Source organism: Pecten maximus, chromosome 1 (genome assembly GCF_902652985.1).
Source record: "Pecten maximus chromosome 1, xPecMax1.1, whole genome shotgun sequence".
In the NCBI taxonomy this organism is placed as follows: domain Eukaryota; kingdom Metazoa; phylum Mollusca; class Bivalvia; order Pectinida; family Pectinidae; genus Pecten; species Pecten maximus.
This window is the reverse complement of record NC_047015.1, coordinates 24,982,487-25,001,763: the sequence shown is the minus strand read 5'-3', so window position 1 is coordinate 25,001,763 and position 19,277 is coordinate 24,982,487. Positions and strand designations below refer to the sequence as shown.

General features: G+C 40.1%; 1 protein-coding gene across 3 annotated transcripts in view; it reads right to left on the bottom strand.

The window, feature by feature from the left end:
• LOC117328553 (alanine--glyoxylate aminotransferase 2-like) overlaps positions 1-19,277 on the bottom strand; it is a 50,727-nt gene that overhangs the window by 18,297 nt on the left and 13,153 nt on the right. For 2 of the 3 annotated variants that reach the window (XM_033886089.1, XM_033886085.1), the window contains exons 2-5: positions 17,802-17,920; positions 16,402-16,561; positions 16,070-16,144; positions 15,861-15,960 (exon numbers count right to left, since the gene is read on the bottom strand). In XM_033886089.1, the coding sequence (XP_033741980.1) occupies positions 15,861-15,960; positions 16,070-16,144; positions 16,402-16,561; positions 17,802-17,920 (454 nt within the window). The remainder of the gene's footprint in view (positions 1-15,860; positions 15,961-16,069; positions 16,145-16,401; positions 16,562-17,801; positions 17,921-19,277) is intronic. The other variant, XM_033886092.1, reaches the window with a different exon arrangement.

Here is a 19,277-nt window from a genome sequence, read left to right as displayed (position 1 = left end):
ACTTCATTAGTCAGTGGCTGTAGACTATATTGACTTTATTAGTCAGTGGCTGTAGTCTAGATTGACTTTGTTAGTCAGTGGCTATAGACTAGAGTGACTTCATTAGTCAGTGGCTGTAGTCTAGATTGACTTTGTTAGTCAGTGACTGTAGTCTAGATTGACTTTGTTAGTCAGTGGCTATAGACGAGAGTGACTTCATTAGTCAGTGGCTGTAGTCTAGATTGACTTTGTTTGTCAGTGGCTGTAGTCTAGATTGACTTTGTTAGTCAGTGGCTGTAGACTAGATTGACTTTGTTAGTCAGTGGCTATAGTCTAGATTGACTTTGTTTGTCAGTGGCTGCAGACTAGATTGACTTTGTTGTTCAGTGGCTGTAGTCTAGATTGACTTTGTTAGTCAGTGGCTGTAGACTAGATTGACTTTGTTGGTCAGTGGCTATAGACTAGATTGACTTTGTTGGTCAGTGGCTGTAGTCTAGATTGACTTTGTTGGTCAGTGGCTATAGACTAGATTGACTTTGTTAGTCACTGGCTGTAGTCTAGATTGACTTTGTTAGTCAGTGGCTGTAGTCTAGATTGACTTTGTTTGTCAGTGGCTGTAGACTAGATTGACTTTATTAGTAAGTGGCTGTAGTCTAGATTGACTTTGTTTGTCAGTGGCTATAGACTAGATTGACTTTGTTAGTCAGTGGCTATAGACTAGATTGACTTTGTCAGTCAGTGGCTATAGACTAGATTAACTTTATTAGTCAGTGGCTATAGACTAGATTGGCTTTGTCAGTGGCAATTGTCTAGATTGACTTCATTAGTCAGTGGCTATAGACAAGATTGAATTGTTTGTCAGTGGCTGTAGACTAGATTGACTTTGTTGGTCAGTGGCTATAGACAAGATTGACCTCAATAGTCAGTGGCTATAGACTAGATTGACTTTGTTAGTCAGTGGCTATAGACAAGATTGACCTCATTAGTCAGTGGCTATAGACTAGATTGACTTTGTTTGTCAGTGGCTATAGACTAGATTGACTTTGTCAGTCAGTGGCTGTAGACTAGATTTAATTTAATGGTCAGTGACTATAGACAAGATTGACCTAATTAGTCAGTGGCTATAGACTAGATTTACTTTGTCAGTTAGTGGTTATAGACTAGATTGACTTTGTTGGTCAGTGGCTGTAGACTAGATTGACCTCATTAGTCAGTGGCTATAGACAAGATTGACTTTGTTAGTCAGTGGCTGTAGACTAGATTGACCTCATTAGTCAGTGGCTATAGACAAGATTGACCTCATTAGTCAGTGGCTATAGACAAGATTGACCTCATTAGTCAGTGGCTATAGACAAGATTGACTTTGTTCAGGTCAGTGGCTATAGACTAGATTGACTTTGTTGGTCAGTGGCTATAGACTAGATTGATTTTGTTGGTCAGTGGCTATAGACAATATTGACTTTGTTAGTCAGTGGCTATAGACAAGATTGACTTTGTTAGTCAGTGGCTATAGACAAGATTGACCTCATTAGTCAGTGGCTATAGACAATATTGACTTTATTAGTCAGTGGCTATAGACTAGATTGACTTTGTCAGTCAGTGGCTGTAGTCTAGATTGACTTTGTCAGTTAGTGACTGTAGACTAGATTGACTTTGTTGGTCAGTGGCTGTAGTCTAGATTGACTTTGTTTGTCAGTGGCTATAGTCTAAATTGACTTTGTTTGTCAGTGGCTATAGTCTAAATTGACTTTGTTTGTCAGTGGCTATAGACAAGATTGACTTTGTCAGTCAGTGGTTGTAGTCTAAATTGACTTTGTTAGTCAGTGGCTATAGACAAGATTGACTTCATTAGTCAGTGGCTATAGACAAGATTGACTTTGTTAGTCGACGTCAGTGGCTATAGACAAGATTAACCTCATTAGTCAGTGGCTATAGACAAGATTGACTTTGTTAGTCAGTGGCTATAGACAAGATTGACCTCATTAGTCTGTGGCTGTTGGCTATATTGACTTTATTAGTCAGTGGCTATAGACTAGAGTGACTTCATTAGTCAGTGGCTGTAGTCTAGATTGACTTTGTTAGTCAGTGGCTATAGACTAGAGTGACTTCATTAGTCAGTGGCTGTAGTCTAGATTGACTTTGTTAGTCAGTGACTGTAGTCTAGATTGACTTTGTTAGTCAGTGGCTATAGACGAGAGTGACTTCATTAGTCAGTGGCTGTAGTCTAGATTGACTTTGTTTGTCAGTGGCTGTAGTCTAGATTGACTTTGTTAGTCAGTGGCTGTAGACTAGATTGACTTTGTTAGTCAGTGGCTATAGTCTAGATTGACTTTGTTTGTCAGTGGCTGCAGACTAGATTGACTTTGTTGTTCAGTGGCTGTAGTCTAGATTGACTTTGTTAGTCAGTGGCTGTAGACTAGATTGACTTTGTTGGTCAGTGGCTATAGACTAGATTGACTTTGTTGGTCAGTGGCTGTAGTCTAGATTGACTTTGTTGGTCAGTGGCTATAGACTAGATTGACTTTGTTAGTCAGTGGCTGTAGTCTAGATTGACTTTGTTTGTCAGTGGCTGTAGACTAGATTGACTTTATTAGTAAGTGGCTGTAGTCTAGATTGACTTTGTTTGTCAGTGGCTATAGACTAGATTGACTTTGTTAGTCAGTGGCTATAGACTAGATTGACTTTGTCAGTCAGTGGCTATAGACTAGATTAACTTTATTAGTAAGTGGCTATAGACTAGATTGGCTTTGTCAGTGGCAATTGTCTAGATTGACTTCATTAGTCAGTGGCTATAGACAAGATTGAATTGTTTGTCAGTGGCTGTAGACTAGATTGACTTTGTTGGTCAGTGGCTATAGACAAGATTGACCTCATTAGTCAGTGGCTATAGACTAGATTGACTTTGTTTGTCAGTGGCTATAGACTAGATTGACTTTGTCAGTCAGTGGCTGTAGACTAGATTTAATTTAATGGTCAGTGACTATAGACAAGATTGACCTAATTAGTCAGTGGCTATAGACTAGATTTACTTTGTCAGTTAGTGGTTATAGACTAGATTGACTTTGTTGGTCAGTGGCTGTAGACTAGATTGACCTCATTAGTCAGTGGCTATAGACAAGATTGACTTTGTTAGTCAGTGGCTGTAGACTAGATTGACCTCATTAGTCAGTGGCTATAGACAAGATTGACCTCATTAGTCAGTGGCTATAGACAAGATTGACCTCATTAGTCAGTGGCTATAGACAAGATTGACTTTGTTCAGGTCAGTGGCTATAGACTAGATTGACTTTGTTGGTCAGTGGCTATAGACTAGATTGATTTTGTTGGTCAGTGGCTATAGACAATATTGACTTTGTTAGTCAGTGGCTATAGACAAGATTGACTTTGTTAGTCAGTGGCTATAGACTAGATTGACCTCATTAGTCAGTGGCTATAGACAAGATTGACTTTGTTCAGGTCAGTGGCTGTAGTCTAGATTGACTTTGTTAGTCAGTGGCTATAGACAAGATTGACCTCATTAGTCAGTGGCTATAGACAATATTGACTTTATTAGTCAGTGGCTGTAGTCTAGATTGACTTTGTCAGTCAGTGACTGTAGACTAGATTGACTTTGTTGGTCAGTGGCTATAGACAAGATTGGCTTTGTCAGTCAGTGGCTGTAGTCTAGATTGACTTTGTCAGTGGCTATAGTCTAAATTGATTTTGTTTGTCAGTGGCTATAGTCTAAATTGACTTTGTTTGTCAGTGGCTATAGACAAGATTGACTTTGTCAGTCAGTGGTTGTAGTCTAAATTGACTTTGTTAGTCAGTGGCTATAGACAAGATTGACCTCATTAGTCAGTGGCTATAGACAAGATTGACTTTGTTGGTCAGTGGCTGTAGACTAGATTGACCTCATTAGTCAGTGGCTATAGACAAGATTGACCTCATTAGTCAGTGGCTATAGACAAGATTGACCTCATTAGTCAGTGGCTATAGACAAGATTGACTTTGTTCAGGTCAGTGGCTATAGACGAGATTGACTTTGTTGGTCAGTGGCTATAGACAATATTGACTTTGTTAGTCAGTGGCTATAGACAAGATTGACCTCATTAGTTATTGGCTATAGACAAGATTGACTTTGTTCAGGTCAGTGGCTGTAGTCTAGATTGACTTTGTTAGTCAGTGGCTATAGACAAGATTGACTTTGTTAGTCAGTGGCTATAGACAAGATTGACCTCATTAGTCAGTGGCTATAGACAAGATTGACTTTATTAGTCAGTGGCTATAGACTAGATTGACTTTGTCAGTCAGTGGCTGTAGTCTAGATTGACTTTGTCAGTCAGTGACTGTAGACTAGATTGACTTTGTTGGTCAGTGGCTATAGACAAGATTGACTTTGTCAGTCAGTGGCTGTAGTCTAGATTGACTTTGTTTGTCAGTGGCTATAGTCTTAATTGACTTTGTTTGTCAGTGGCTATAGTCTAAATTGACTTTGTTTGTCAGTGGCTATAGACAAGATTGACTTTGTCAGTCAGTGGCTGTAGTCTAGATTGACTTTGTCAGTGGCTATAGACAAGATTGACTTTGTCAGTCAGTGGCTGTAGTCTAAATTGACTTTGTTAGTCAGTGGCTATAGACAAGATTGACTTCATTAGTCAGTGGCTATAGACAAGATTGACTTTGTTAGTCGACGTCAGTGGCTATAGACAAGATTAACCTCATTAGTCAGTGGCTACAGACAAGATTGACTTTGTTAGTCAGTGGCTATAGACAAGATTGACCTCATTAGTCAGTGGCTGTAGACTAGATTTAATTTGTTGGTCAGTGGCTTTAGACTAGATTGACTTTGTTAGTCAGTGGCTATAGACAAGATTGACCTCATTAGTCAGTGGCTGTAGACTACATTTTATTTGTTTGTCAGTGGCTTTAGACTAGATTTACTTTGTTTGTCAGTGGCTATAGACAAGATTGACCTCATTAGTCAGTGGCTATAGACTAGATTTATTTGTTGGTCAGTGGCTATTGACTAGATTGACCTCATTAGTCAGTGTCTATAGACAAGATTGACTTTGTTGGTCAGTGGCTTTATATTAGACTAGATTGACTTTGTTGGTCATTGGATATTTCACCTTACAGATGGTCTGGATATCGACTGTGTTTTTCATTAAAATGTGCCAGGTAGTACTGTGAAGGTATTTCATCACCATGTAGCCAGTAGTCTACAGCTTTCCTTGCTTTAACACATACTTTACATTAGGTTTCCTTGAAGGAAGTCCCTGTGGACAATACTGGTCTACATACTGATAGTAATACTGAGGTAGATATAGACTACAGTCTTGGACAGCTGTTAGCTCACATAATACACATAATATTAAGCTGTATAGGTATATACAGTAGACATCAAACATATTGACAATTCCGTAACAGTCAGCTGCAATTAGGCAAAATCTGTCTGAAATTCAGAGTTGGCTCCGACCAATGTTAATATATCTTAATCTAGCTTATAATAACTCAGTGACGCCTCAGAGCATCTAGGATTATACTTAAACTGTGTTGAAAAACCATTTTAAATGATTCAGAGATCAATAGGACATATACCGGTACAGCATCATTAATGCTTTTCATTGATATGAACCAGATGTGTAGTTAACATGAGGAATAACTGTTGTTTTGAATGTCTAGCAAATATTTCCCTAAAACATTATTTTGTACATGTATATGTTCAGTCTTCACAGAATTTATGCTACTACATGTTCAAACCCTATTCTGTCCAGTGTTATTGAGATTTCGTATAGCCTACATAGTGAAACATTTTGGTTGATCTTGCCTATATATGTAGCATAACATTTCTCTTTGTCATATTTCAGTGCTTATTACAATTGTAATCAAAGTGATATACGGTAAATCTCTGGTTAGTTCGAACACGCGAATAGTTCGAACACACATTTTTTTCAAGAAAAACAATATTTTTTAGCTACTAATAGTTCGAACTCTGGTTATTTATAACTGACAATATTTCGGATAGTTCAAACTTGTCAAATTAAGAACGTAAAGTAAGATTCTTTTCGGCAAACTCCATTGAAAGCTCGCTACGACCCGGTCCCAACGACCGGCCCAGAAAAAAATGCCAAGGCTTAATTATTCAGTACCTACAAATTTACTACAGAAAGTTCACCATATTTATTATGTAATTTAACCAATGCAGGACTACACATTGAATCAAAGTATGGTCAGGTTTATTGTAGGATAATAACAATCAAAACATTTTTACTCAGGTACAATATACATGGGCTTATTGGTGGGATACAGTCTACAGTGACTTGGACACAAGTGTTAATATACACAGGCTTAATGATGGGATACACTACAGTGACTCGGATGAGTGTGGTTAATATACACAGGCTTATTGGTGGGATACACTACAGTGACTCGGACAGGTGTGGTAATATACTCATGCAAACTTATTGATGGGATACACTTCAGTGACTCGGACAAGTGTGGTAAATAATATACATCAGCTTATTGACGAATACACTACAGTTACTTGGACAACTATGGTAATATACATCAGATGGGTGTACATGAACTTTTTGATAGATTCCCTACAGTGACTTGGAAGAGCGTGGTAATATACATGGGCTTATTGACTGATACACTACAATGATTTGTTTAAGTATGGTAATATATACAGGCTTATTGATGGATACACTAGAGTGATTTGGACAAGTGTGCATGGTGATATGCATGAGCTTATTGATGGTTATTCTACAGTGACTCTGAGTATGGTTATCTACAAAGGCTTATTGATGGTTACACTACAGTGACTTGGACAAGTGTTAATACACACAGGCTTATTGATGGGATACACTACAGTGACTTGGACAAGTGTTAATACACACAGGCTTATTGATGGGATACACTACAGTGACTTGGACAAGTGTTAATACACACAGGCTTATTGATGGGATACACTACAGTGACTTGGACAAGTGTTAATACACACAGGCTTATTGATGGGATACACTACAGTGACTTGGACAAGTGTTAATACACACAGGCTTATTGATGGGATACACTACAGTGACTTGGACAAGTGTTAATACACACAGGCTTATTGATGGGATACACTACAGTGACTTGGACAAGTGTTAATACACACAGGCTTATTGATGGGATACACTATAGTGACTCGGACACAAGTGTTAATATACACAGGCTTATTGATGGGATATACTACAGTGACTCAGACAGGTATGGTAATATACTCATGCAGACTTATTGATGGGATACACTTCAGCGACTCGGACAAGTGTGGTAAATAATATACAAGTGACTGTAAGTGATATATATATGGACTCATTGATGGTTACACAAAAGTGACTGTAAGTGGTATAATATATATGGACTCATTGATGGTTACACAAAAGTGACTGTAAGTGGTATAATATATATGGACTCATTGATGGTTACACAAAAGTGACTCTATGTGGTATAATATATATAGACTCATTGATGGTTACACAAAAGTGACTGTAAGTGGTGAGTGCGGTAATATACAATGGTCCCCCTAGTAAATAGATAACAATAGGAGGTACAGTGTACACACCTGGTTCAGCATACATATGACACAATCAGTCTACGTCTTGTGTTATAGTTGTAACATGTGTGCACAAATCAGCCATCATACATATGTACAGTAGTCATTGGCCGGATTTATTGTTAAACATCAACTATGGACCAGTGAAAGTTTGAAAATTCAATGCACATGTATTAACAAAAAAGATATCATCAATACTTTCTTCTATATATCCTTCTACATAATCTTCAATGCTATAGTATAGACTAATGACTTATCACATTGCCATTTAATACCAGACCTTTTCAGAATACCTCTAAATTAGATAATATATTTTACAATGTAGTACTCCATGTTTTAACATTTGGGACTGATGAAGTACCATATCTAGCTCATGCAGACATAGTTTCCTGGTGTGATTCCCTGTTTTATGTTAATACTTAATATGGTTCAAAAGTTCAGTTTGACAAGAGAAATAAATTTGAAAGACAAATAAATGCCATTCACTACATGTTTGTAGCAAGTAAACAGACCTACATGTATAAATTTACAACATTATACTTGGCATATTTAATTTATCATCATGTCAAGACTTCAGGAGTCGAAACAAACTGCACACTGCCAGGAGTGATTGTACAAAGCTTACACACAGACACCTTAACAAAATATTCAGACCACATGAATATAATCAATATTCCATCCAGTTTTAAGGGAACATTCAAAGTTTGAGGTCAGGGATTGCTCATCCCTAGTATATAATCTCACTGACATAATGCCAGAACATAAATTGTGCATGCTTTTATCAAATCCATGAAAATACATTGTACTAGTAATAATACATCCTCAACCTATCACATATGTATAAGACACAAAATTCTGTACAGAGCCAAAATCGCCTACACCTTGGAGAGACAGCTGTGGCCCAAGGCTTATGAATAACAGATCTAGTACAAAGTAGTAATGAGGTTAGACATTAGGAATATCAAAATGCCAAAAACATCTTTATTCAATAACTTCTGACAATTGCAGGTTTGACTGACGGTCTAAGTGTATTTGATCACAGGATCAATAACCATCTTCCCCTTTATGGAAAAAGCATGCACTTGCCTCTCATAATGCATAAATTTAAATGAGGCCATCATGCCACATAATTTGGGTAGTGGATGTTCACTATCAGAAAAGAGAGAGATAAATCTCCAGAGGGAGTACCACATCCCTATCTATATCCCATCTCCAGAGGGAGTACCACATCTCTATCTATATCCCATCTCCAGAGGGAGTACAACATCTCTATCTATATCCCATCTCCAGAGGGAGTACCACATCTCTATCTATATCCCATCTCCAGAGGGAGTACCACATCTCTATCTATATCCCATCTCCAGAGGGAGTACCACATCTCTATCTATATCCCATCTTCAGAGGGAGTTCCACATCTCTATCTATATCCCATCTCCAGGGGGAGTACCACATCTCTATCTATATCCCATCTCCAGAGGGAGTACCACATCTCTATCTATATCCCATCTCCAGAGGGAGTACCACATCTCTATCTATATCCCATCTCCAGGGGGAGTACCACATCTCTATCTATATCCCATCTCCAGAGGGAGTACCACATCTCTATATCCCATCTCCAGAGGGTCCAGTACCACATCTCTATCTTTATCCCATCTCCAGAGGGAGTACCACATAACCCTATCTATATCCCATCTCCAGAGGGTCCAGTACCACATCTCTATCTATATCCCATCTCCAGAGGGAGTACCACATCTCTATCTATATCCCATCTCCAGAGGGAGTACCACATCTCTATATCCCATCTTCAGAGGGAGTTCCACATCTCTATCTATATCTCATCTCCAGAGGGAGTACCACATCCCTATCTATATCCCATCTCCAGAGGGTCCAGTACCACATCTCTATATATATCCCATCTCCAGAGGGAGTACAACATCTCTATCTATATCCCATCTCCAGAGGGAGTACCACATCTCTATCTATATCCCATCTCCAGAGGAAGTACAACATCTCTATCTATATCCCATCTCCAGAGGGTCCAGTACCACATCTCTATCTATATCCCATCTCCAGGGGGAGTACAACATCTCTATCTATATCCCATCTCCAGAGGGAGTACCACATCTCTATCTATATCCCATCTCCAGAGGGAGTACCACATCTCTATCTATATCCCATCTCCAGAGGGAGTACCACATAACCCTATCTATATCCCATATCCAGAGGGTCCAGTACCACATCTCTATCTATATCCCATCTCCAGAGGGAGTACCACATCCCTATCTATATCCCATCTCCAGAGGGAGTACCACATCTCTATCTATATCCCATCTCCAGAGGGTCCAGTACCACATCTCTATCTATATCCCATCTCCAGAGGGAGTACCACATCCCTATCTATATCCCATCTCCAGAGGGAGTACCACATCTCTATCTATATCCCATCTCCAGAGGGTCCAGTACCACATCTCTATCTATATCCCATCTCCAGAGGGAGTACCACATCTCTATCTATATCCCATCTCCAGAGGGAGTACCACATCTCTATCTATATCCCATCTCCAGAGGGAGTACCACATCTCTATCTATATCCCATCTCCAGAGGGAGTACCACATCTCTATCTATATCCCATCTCCAGAGGGAGTACCACATCTCTATCTATATCCCATCTCCAGAGGAAGTACAACATCTCTATCTATATCCCATCTCCAGAGGGTCCAGTACCACATCTCTATCTATATCCAATCTCCAGAGGGAGTACCACATCTCTATCTATATCCCATCTCCAGAGGGAGTATCACATCTCTATCTATATCCCATCTCCAGAGGGTCCAGTACCACATCTCTATCTATATCCCATCTCCAGAGGGAGTACCACATCCCTATCTATATCCCATCTCCAGAGGGTCCAGTACCACATCTCTATCTATATCCCATCTCCAGAGGGAGTACCACATCTCTATCTATATCCCATCTCCAGAGGGAGTACCACATCTCTATCTATATCCCATCTCCAGAGGGAGTACCACATCTCTATATCCCATCTCCAGAGGGAGTTCCACATCTCTATCTATATCTCATCTCCAGAGGGAGTACCACATCCCTATCTATATCCCATCTCCAGAGGGAGTACCACATCTCTATCTATATCCCATCTCCAGAGGGTCCAGTACCACATCTCTATCTATATCCCATCTCCAGAGGGTCCAGTACCACATCTCTATCTATATCCCATCTCCAGAGGGAGTACCACATCCCTATCTATATCCCATCTCCAGAGGGAGTACCACATCCCTATCTATATCCCATCTCCAGAGGGAGTACCACATCTCTATCTATATCCCATCTCCAGAGGGAGTACCACATCTCTATCTATATCCCATCTCCAGAGGAAGTACAACATCTCTATCTATATCTCATCTCCAGAGGGAGTACCACATCCCTATCTATATCCCATCTCCAGAGGGTCCAGTACCACATCTCTATCTATATCCCATCTCCAGAGGGAGTACCACATCTCTATCTATATCCCATATCCAGAGGGAGTACCACATCTCTATATATATCCCATCTCCAGAGGGAGTACAACATCCCTATCTATATCCCATCTCCAGAGGGAGTACCACATCCCTATCTATATCCCATCTCCAGAGGGAGTACCACATTCCTATCTATATCCCATCTCCAGAGGGAGTACCACATCTCTATCTATATCCCATCTCCAGAGGAAGTACAACATCTCTATCTATATCTCATCTCCAGAGGGAGTACCACATCCCTATCTATATCCCATCTCCAGAGGGAGTACCACATCTCTATCTATATCCCATCTCCAGAAGGAGTACCACATCTCTATATATATATCCCATTTCCTGAGTACCACATTCCTATCTATATCCCATCTCCAGAGGAAGTACAACATCTCTATCTTTATCCCATCTCCAGAGGAAGTACAACATCTCTATCTATATCCCATCTTCAGAGGGAGTTCCACATCTCTATCTATATCTCATCTCCAGAGGGAGTACAACATCTCTATCTATATCCCATCTCCAGAGGGAGTACAACATCCCTATCTATAGCCCATCTCCAGAGGGAGTACCACATCCCTATCTATATCCCATCTCCAGAGGGAGTACCACATCTCTATCTATATCCCATCTCCAGAGGAAGTACAACATCCCTATCTATATCCCATCTCCAGAGGGAGTACCAGATAACCCTATCTATATCCCATCTCCAGAGGGAGTACCACATCTCTATCTATATCCCATCTCCAGGGGGAGTACCACATCTCTATCTATATCCCATCTCCAGAGGGAGTACCACATCTCTATCTATATCCCATCTCCAGAGGGAGTACCACATCTCTATCTATATCCCATCTCCAGAGGGAGTACCACATAACCCTATCTATATCCCATCTCCAGAGGGTCCAGTACCACATCTCTATCTATATCCCATCTCCAGAGGAAGTACAACATCTCTATCTATATCCCATCTTCAGAGGGAGTTCCACATCTCTATCTATATCTCATCTCCAGAGGGAGTACCACATCCCTATCTATATCCCATCTCCAGAGGGTCCAGTACCACATCTCTATCTATATCCCATCTCCAGACGGAGTACCACATCTCTATCTATATCTCATCTCCAGAGGGAGTACCACATCTCTATCTATATCCCATCTCCAGACGGAGTACCACATCTCTATCTATATCCCACCTCCAGAGGGAGTACCACATCTCTATCTATATCCCATCTCCAGAGGGAGTACCACATCTCTATCTATATCCCATCTCCAGAGGGAGTACCACATCCCTATCTATATCCCATCTCCAGAGGGAGTACCACATCCCTATCTATATCCCATCTCCAGAGGGAGTACCACATCTCTATCTATATCCCATCTCCAGAGGGAGTACCACATCTCTATCTATATCCCGTCTCCAGAGGGAGTACCACATCCCTATCTATATCCCATCTCCAGACGGAGTACCACATCTCTATCTATATCCCATCTCCAGAGGGAGTACCACATAACCCTATCTATATCCCATCTCCAGAGGGAGTACCACATCTCTATCTATATCCCATCTCCAGAGGGAGTACAACATCTCTATCTATATCCCATCTCCAGAGGGAGTACCACATCTCTATCTATATCCCATCTCCAGAGGGAGTACCACATCTCTATCTATATCCCATCCCCAGTGGAAGTACCACATCTCTATCTATATCCCATCTCCAGAGGGAGTACCACATCTCTATCTATATCCCATCCCCAGTGGAAGTACCACATCTCTATCTATATCCCATCTCCAGAGGGAGTACCACATCTCTATCTATATCCCATCTCCAGAGGGAGTACCACATCTCTATATCCCATCTCCAGAGGGAGTACCACATCTCTATCTATATCCCATCTCCAGAGGGAGTACCACATAACCCTATCTATATCCCATCTCCAGAGGGTCCAGTACCACATCTCTATCTATATCCCATCTCCAGAGGAAGTACAACATCTCTATCTATATCCCATCTTCAGAGGGAGTTCCACATCTCTATCTATATCTCATCTCCAGAGGGAGTACCACATCCCTATCTATATCCCATCTCCAGAGGGTCCAGTACCACATCTCTATCTATATCCCATCTCCAGACGGAGTACCACATCTCTATCTATATCTCATCTCCAGAGGGAGTACCACATCTCTATCTATATCCCATCTCCAGACGGAGTACCACATCTCTATCTATATCCCACCTCCAGAGGGAGTACCACATCTCTATCTATATCCCATCTCCAGAGGGAGTACCACATCTCTATCTATATCCCATCTCCAGAGGGAGTACCACATCCCTATCTATATCCCATCTCCAGAGGGAGTACCACATCCCTATCTATATCCCATCCCCAGAGGGAGTACCACATCTCTATCTATATCCCATCTCCAGAGGGAGTACCACATCTCTATCTATATCCCGTCTCCAGAGGGAGTACCACATCCCTATCTATATCCCATCTCCAGACGGAGTACCACATCTCTATCTATATCCCATCTCCAGAGGGAGTACCACATAACCCTATCTATATCCCATCTCCAGAGGGAGTACCACATCTCTATCTATATCCCATCTCCAGAGGGAGTACAACATCTCTATCTATATCCCATCTCCAGAGGGAGTACCACATCTCTATCTATATCCCATCTCCAGAGGGAGTACCACATCTCTATCTATATCCCATCCCCAGTGGAAGTACCACATCTCTATCTATATCCCATCTCCAGAGGGAGTACCACATCTCTATCTATATCCCATCCCCAGTGGAAGTACCACATCTCTATCTATATCCCATCTCCAGAGGGAGTACCACATCTCTATCTATATCCCATCTCTATCTCTTTCATATTCATGTCAAATTTAATTATAAGTGCTAATGTCCATCAAGTTCTGATGTATATACCTGTTCAGTTCAGAAGTGCACAAAAACAAAACTTTTACACTACTATACAAGAATTTAGAACAGTCCCCACCAAATGTAGGTCAAAGGTCAGATACAAATCAGGGAAGCTAAAGGACAGACACACAAAGCAATTCTATAATACCCCACTCCTGCCTCAGAGGGATAAAAATTGGTTGGTGAAGTACCTGTATCAACATATCAAAGGTCATCATCATTTAACGTGGGCATGGTAAGGGGAATGGGAGGTGCAGACGAGATAGCATAACAGGTCTCTCTCTAAAGTACATGAACATTCATTGTCATGTTGAGATTGAATTTGGGGAGAGATGGGGTTGGTCATTTATATGGATATATATGTAATATCCCAATGCTTGTATAACACAGGTGGATTTTTGAGAGGGAAGATTGTATCCACTTATACCCTATGTACATTGTACATGCATGGTCAGGTGGAGGTTAGGGAGGGGAGAGATTGTATACCCCATACAGATATCAGTGTCAAGTCGATGGCCATCTTGCCAGTGCCAATAGCCGACCAATGAAATCACGGTTTACAAAACTTGAATAGCAAGTAGCAAGATGGCCGTCGACTTGACACTGATACCTGTCGATGCAGAAAACAACCATGGGGAGCACGAGAGGAGAAATGGAGTGAAGCGTTAGACAAGTAAATAAGTTTGTTTTGACCTTATATTTGTTAGAACCAAACCCTGTAATTGTAGACCATCACGTTTTCTGTGTAGCGAATAGACATTTTCGTTTGAAAAAATGTTCTCGATCGTGTCCGACTAAAGAAAGTTCATCACTTTTTAGAGTTTCGAAGCTGCGTGTGAAAGAAATAGACTATTTAGGTATGATTTCTTGGTGTCATGTTAAAGGTTACTATCTTAACTTTTAAATAAAAGACTATCACCATTGAAAAATCTTTTCGGGTAAAATTTTGACGACACTTTGAATGAAAATTTGCAGGACGGAGGAGTTCCAGACCTTTCTCTATATATTAGTCTATAATCGGTCTTGGACTTATAAACGTGCTAAGCACTATGTACATGGCCAAGTGGAGGTTGGTGAGGGGAGATTGTATACCCTATGTACATGGCCAGGTGGAGGTTGGTGAGGGGAGATTGTATACCCAATGTACATGGTCAGGTGGAGGTTGGTGAGGGGAGATTGTATACCCAATGTACATGGCCAGGTGGAGGTTGGTGAGGGGAGATTGTATACCCTACGTACATGGTCAGGTGGAGGTTGGTGAGGGGAGATTGTATACCCTATGTACATGGCCAGGTGGAGGTTGGTGAGGGGAGATTGTATACCCTATGTACATGGCCAGGTGGAGGTTGGTGAGGGGAGATTGTATACCCTACGTACATGGCCAGGTGGAGGTTGGTGAGGGGAGATTGTATACCCTATGTACATGGTCAGGTGGAGGTTGGTGAGGGGAGAGATTGTATACCCTATGTACATGGTCAGGTGGAGGTTGGTGAGGGGAGAGACTGTTTATACTTACCCAATGTACATGGTCAGTTGGTGGTGGGGGAGGGGAGATTATACCCACTTACCCAATGACATGCTTAGGTGGAGGTTAGGGCAGGGAGAGACTGCTTATACTTACCCAATGTACAAGGTCAGATGGAGGTTGGTGAGGGGAGATATTGCTTATACTTACCCAATGTACAAGGTCAAGTGGATGTTGGTGAGAGGAGATATTGGACCCACTTACCAAATGTACATAGTCAGGTGGAGGTTAGGGCGGGGAGAGAATGCTTATACTTACCCAATATACATGGTCAGGTGGAGGTTAGGGCGGGGAGAGATTGCTTATACTTACCCAATGTACATGGTCAGGTGGAGGATGAGAATTGTCAACCTGTTGTCTTAGCTTGTATGGACTGATTTCCAATGCAGAAACTACATGACCATGGTAAGCACTGAAACAAAACCATCAATATGTTCACAACAGTTTATTAAAGGACATTTCATCAAGTGAAATTATTCATACATTCAAAGCCCGAATTTAAAATGAATGGATTAACTTACTGGTCTAGTGTCAGCATTTCTGTTCCTCTTGTGTAGTGTTTTGCGAGCCTGGTGGCCAGATCTGTCGCCTCTGACCTACAAATTACAAGAACCATTATAGCAAATCTATAAAGATCCAATTGTTACATATGTACAGTCATAATAGCTCATCATCAAAAATCGCAGTGACCTCATCATCAAAAATCGCAGTGACCAAAAGTTAGGAGCAGGGGAAAGTTTTTTAGGAATACATTGGAAGTATGACTGGAAGTCAAAATACTACCCAGTAATAAAATATTTGATTTAATCTGAAACTTTTTGAAATGTTAAAGTATGATATCCTACGTAATTACCCTGAGTTTACGAAGTACACAACAGATAGTTTGTCAGGCATGGTTTCTGTGAGGCGTTTGGCTAGGAGAACAAGATTGTCGTGTAGGAAGCGCGAGTTTGTGTTGAGGACTTTCATCTGTTTGTACCCAGCCTCCACAACATCAGGGTGGCAATGTCCAACTGAAAACAGGAAAATCAGAAATATCACTACTATTTTAACAAGAGGCTCAGAGAATTTGTATTGTTTACCTAGATTTGGCAGTTAATATTGGGAAACACTCATACATTTCTACAAAAGGATTTCAAAGAATTTGATATATCCCCTATTGGGCCCCAACCTTCAGGTCAGACCCACTGTTTATACAAAATTTGTTCCCCTTTCACCCAAGGTTGCTTCAGACCAAATCAGACACTAAATATGAATCCAATTCTTTCATTCTTATAAAAAAAAAGAATTTTAAAGAATCTGTATAATTATAATATATCCCTTACTGTACCCAAACACTAAGGTCCTTTGGGATCCAGGACCCATCGTTGATACAAAATTGGTTCCCCTTCAACAAAGGGCATGTCACAGACCGGTTGAAATCTGCTCAGTGTTTCATGACTATAGTAATGTAAAGTTGATGAATGATTGACAACGGATGACAGATGCAGGAAGACAGAAAACGACCAACGGACGCATGACACTACACCACAGCATAAGATCACTGGTCCTTTGGACCAGGTGAGCTAAAAATGATATAACAAAGGACACTAATATGCATTGTATTTAAAGCCAATCACAATCAACTTATGGAAACTGGAAAAATGAATTAATTTCAATAAACTAGCTGATCAACCATCTAGTATTATGGTTCAGCGGCATATATATATATGTATTACAATCAATACAAGAGAGCCCAAAGCGATCTTGGTGCCCATCATTGATTTCTCTACTTTTCCCTTCTAGGCCTTAGCTTTCAACCATTTTGTTTTCCTGAACAAAATCAAAATTAGATATGCACAACTATGGACCAAGACGAACCTACATGTGAAGTTTGAAAAATATCCCTCCAGCACAGTTTCAAGAGATAGCAATAATTCTCAAAATCCAAGATGGCTGTTGGTCATTTTGTTGTCCTGAGAATGACTAAAATTGTATGGGACCAATTCAGGGGTAGGCATGTAAAGAAATATCATCCATGTATGTTTCAAGAATTAGCAATAACAAACTGTTATTCTCAAAATCTAAGATGGCCACCTGTGAGCCATTTTGTTTTCCGGATCTAGCTGTATGTAATCATAATTTCTTTATTTTGGCATTTGTTACCCTTTTAACTTTTTTAATCTAAGATTGTATAATGATTTTTTTTCAATTTTAAAAGTTTCAATCAGGGTCAATACATGAAATATACTGGTGAAATTTTAAAATACTGACCATGGCACACATTGTTGATACAGTCAAGATACTGTTGGCCCTGCTCATCATACATGTACTGACCAGAGGCACGCACAATCTTCAGGGGATCAGATGCAAAAAATAGCTTACATGCCCCTCTGAAAATATACAAGATACATTTATAAGTCCTAGAAAATCACAGGACATAATCTTAGCACATTCACTCATCTCTGTGGAAGCATAAGACATGAGTACAGGGCCTGGGACATATATGGCCAAATTATAGAACAGACACGTTTGGGTGGTCAGGTGGCAAGTAGGAACACACTTGCCTTTCACCTACGCAGAAAAGGGTTTGATTCCCTGACCAGATGTGAAAAGGTACAGGGTCACCAAGCTAGCTGCCTGCCCACATGGGTTTTCTTCAGGTACTCTGGTTTCCTGCCACAGTAAGACCTTTCACAGGTTTCCATCCAGGCCAACAAAAGTGATCAATATAAGTTGGTATGACTTGTTTTGCAATTGTTGTAAAAAAATTCCATCACAAGACACAAGTATATATAGAGAATTGCCACATCAGTTGATACAAGATCCTAGATCAACAGTAGTGCTTTCGTAAACGCAACAGGTTACGGAGACTAGGCTTTCGATGTATTAAAGAGACCATTTATTACAAAAATAAAGTGATAGTTTCTAATTCAGATAAAAAATATAGCCATGCAGAGATTATACTGTACAAATGTTTAACTTTTGTGTCACAAATGAAACGTGTACTGTACTGTTTTGGGGCCTATAGACATAGGCTATGCATTGCCCGAGCAGTTTTGCGCAATAACCATCATAGTTATATTGCGAAATGAACAATGTTTAACGATCAGTTGACTTTGAATTAAATGAAATACTGTTGAATTAAATGAAATACTATCATTTTACTTATTTATAAATGTGTCATTGTTCAGGATGCCTTTGTTACATATCAGATTTACAATGGATGTGTTTGTGTCTAATGATTTTACTCTGCCGAGATTTTCGTCGATATCGACTTGGATGGTTCAAACTCGCGCTTATTTTCTGAAGCATTAATTTCGAATAATTCAAACAGGTTCATCAATATTTATTCAAACTAACAGGAGGTTTACCATAAGTGTAACTGATTTTTAAATATGTGAGGCAAATCTGTTATAAATCTCTTTTATATAAATTTGATTTGTAATGAATTTGAAAGCTACACATGAACATCAGCACAAAATACATTAAAGACATGACAACTCTATGAAGTAACCCCACTAGATTATTGTTCGCATAACTTAAAGCTTGATAACAAATCGTGAAGCAAAGAGACAAAAGTATTTTTTCAATTCATTACATTTTTAAACTTGACATTGTAATGGCCAACTAATGACTTCTATAACATTGTAATAACCAGCTAATGGCTCCTATAACATTTTAACGGCCAGATAATTATAATTGCTCCTGTAAAATTGCAATGGCCAACTAATACATAATGGCTCCTTT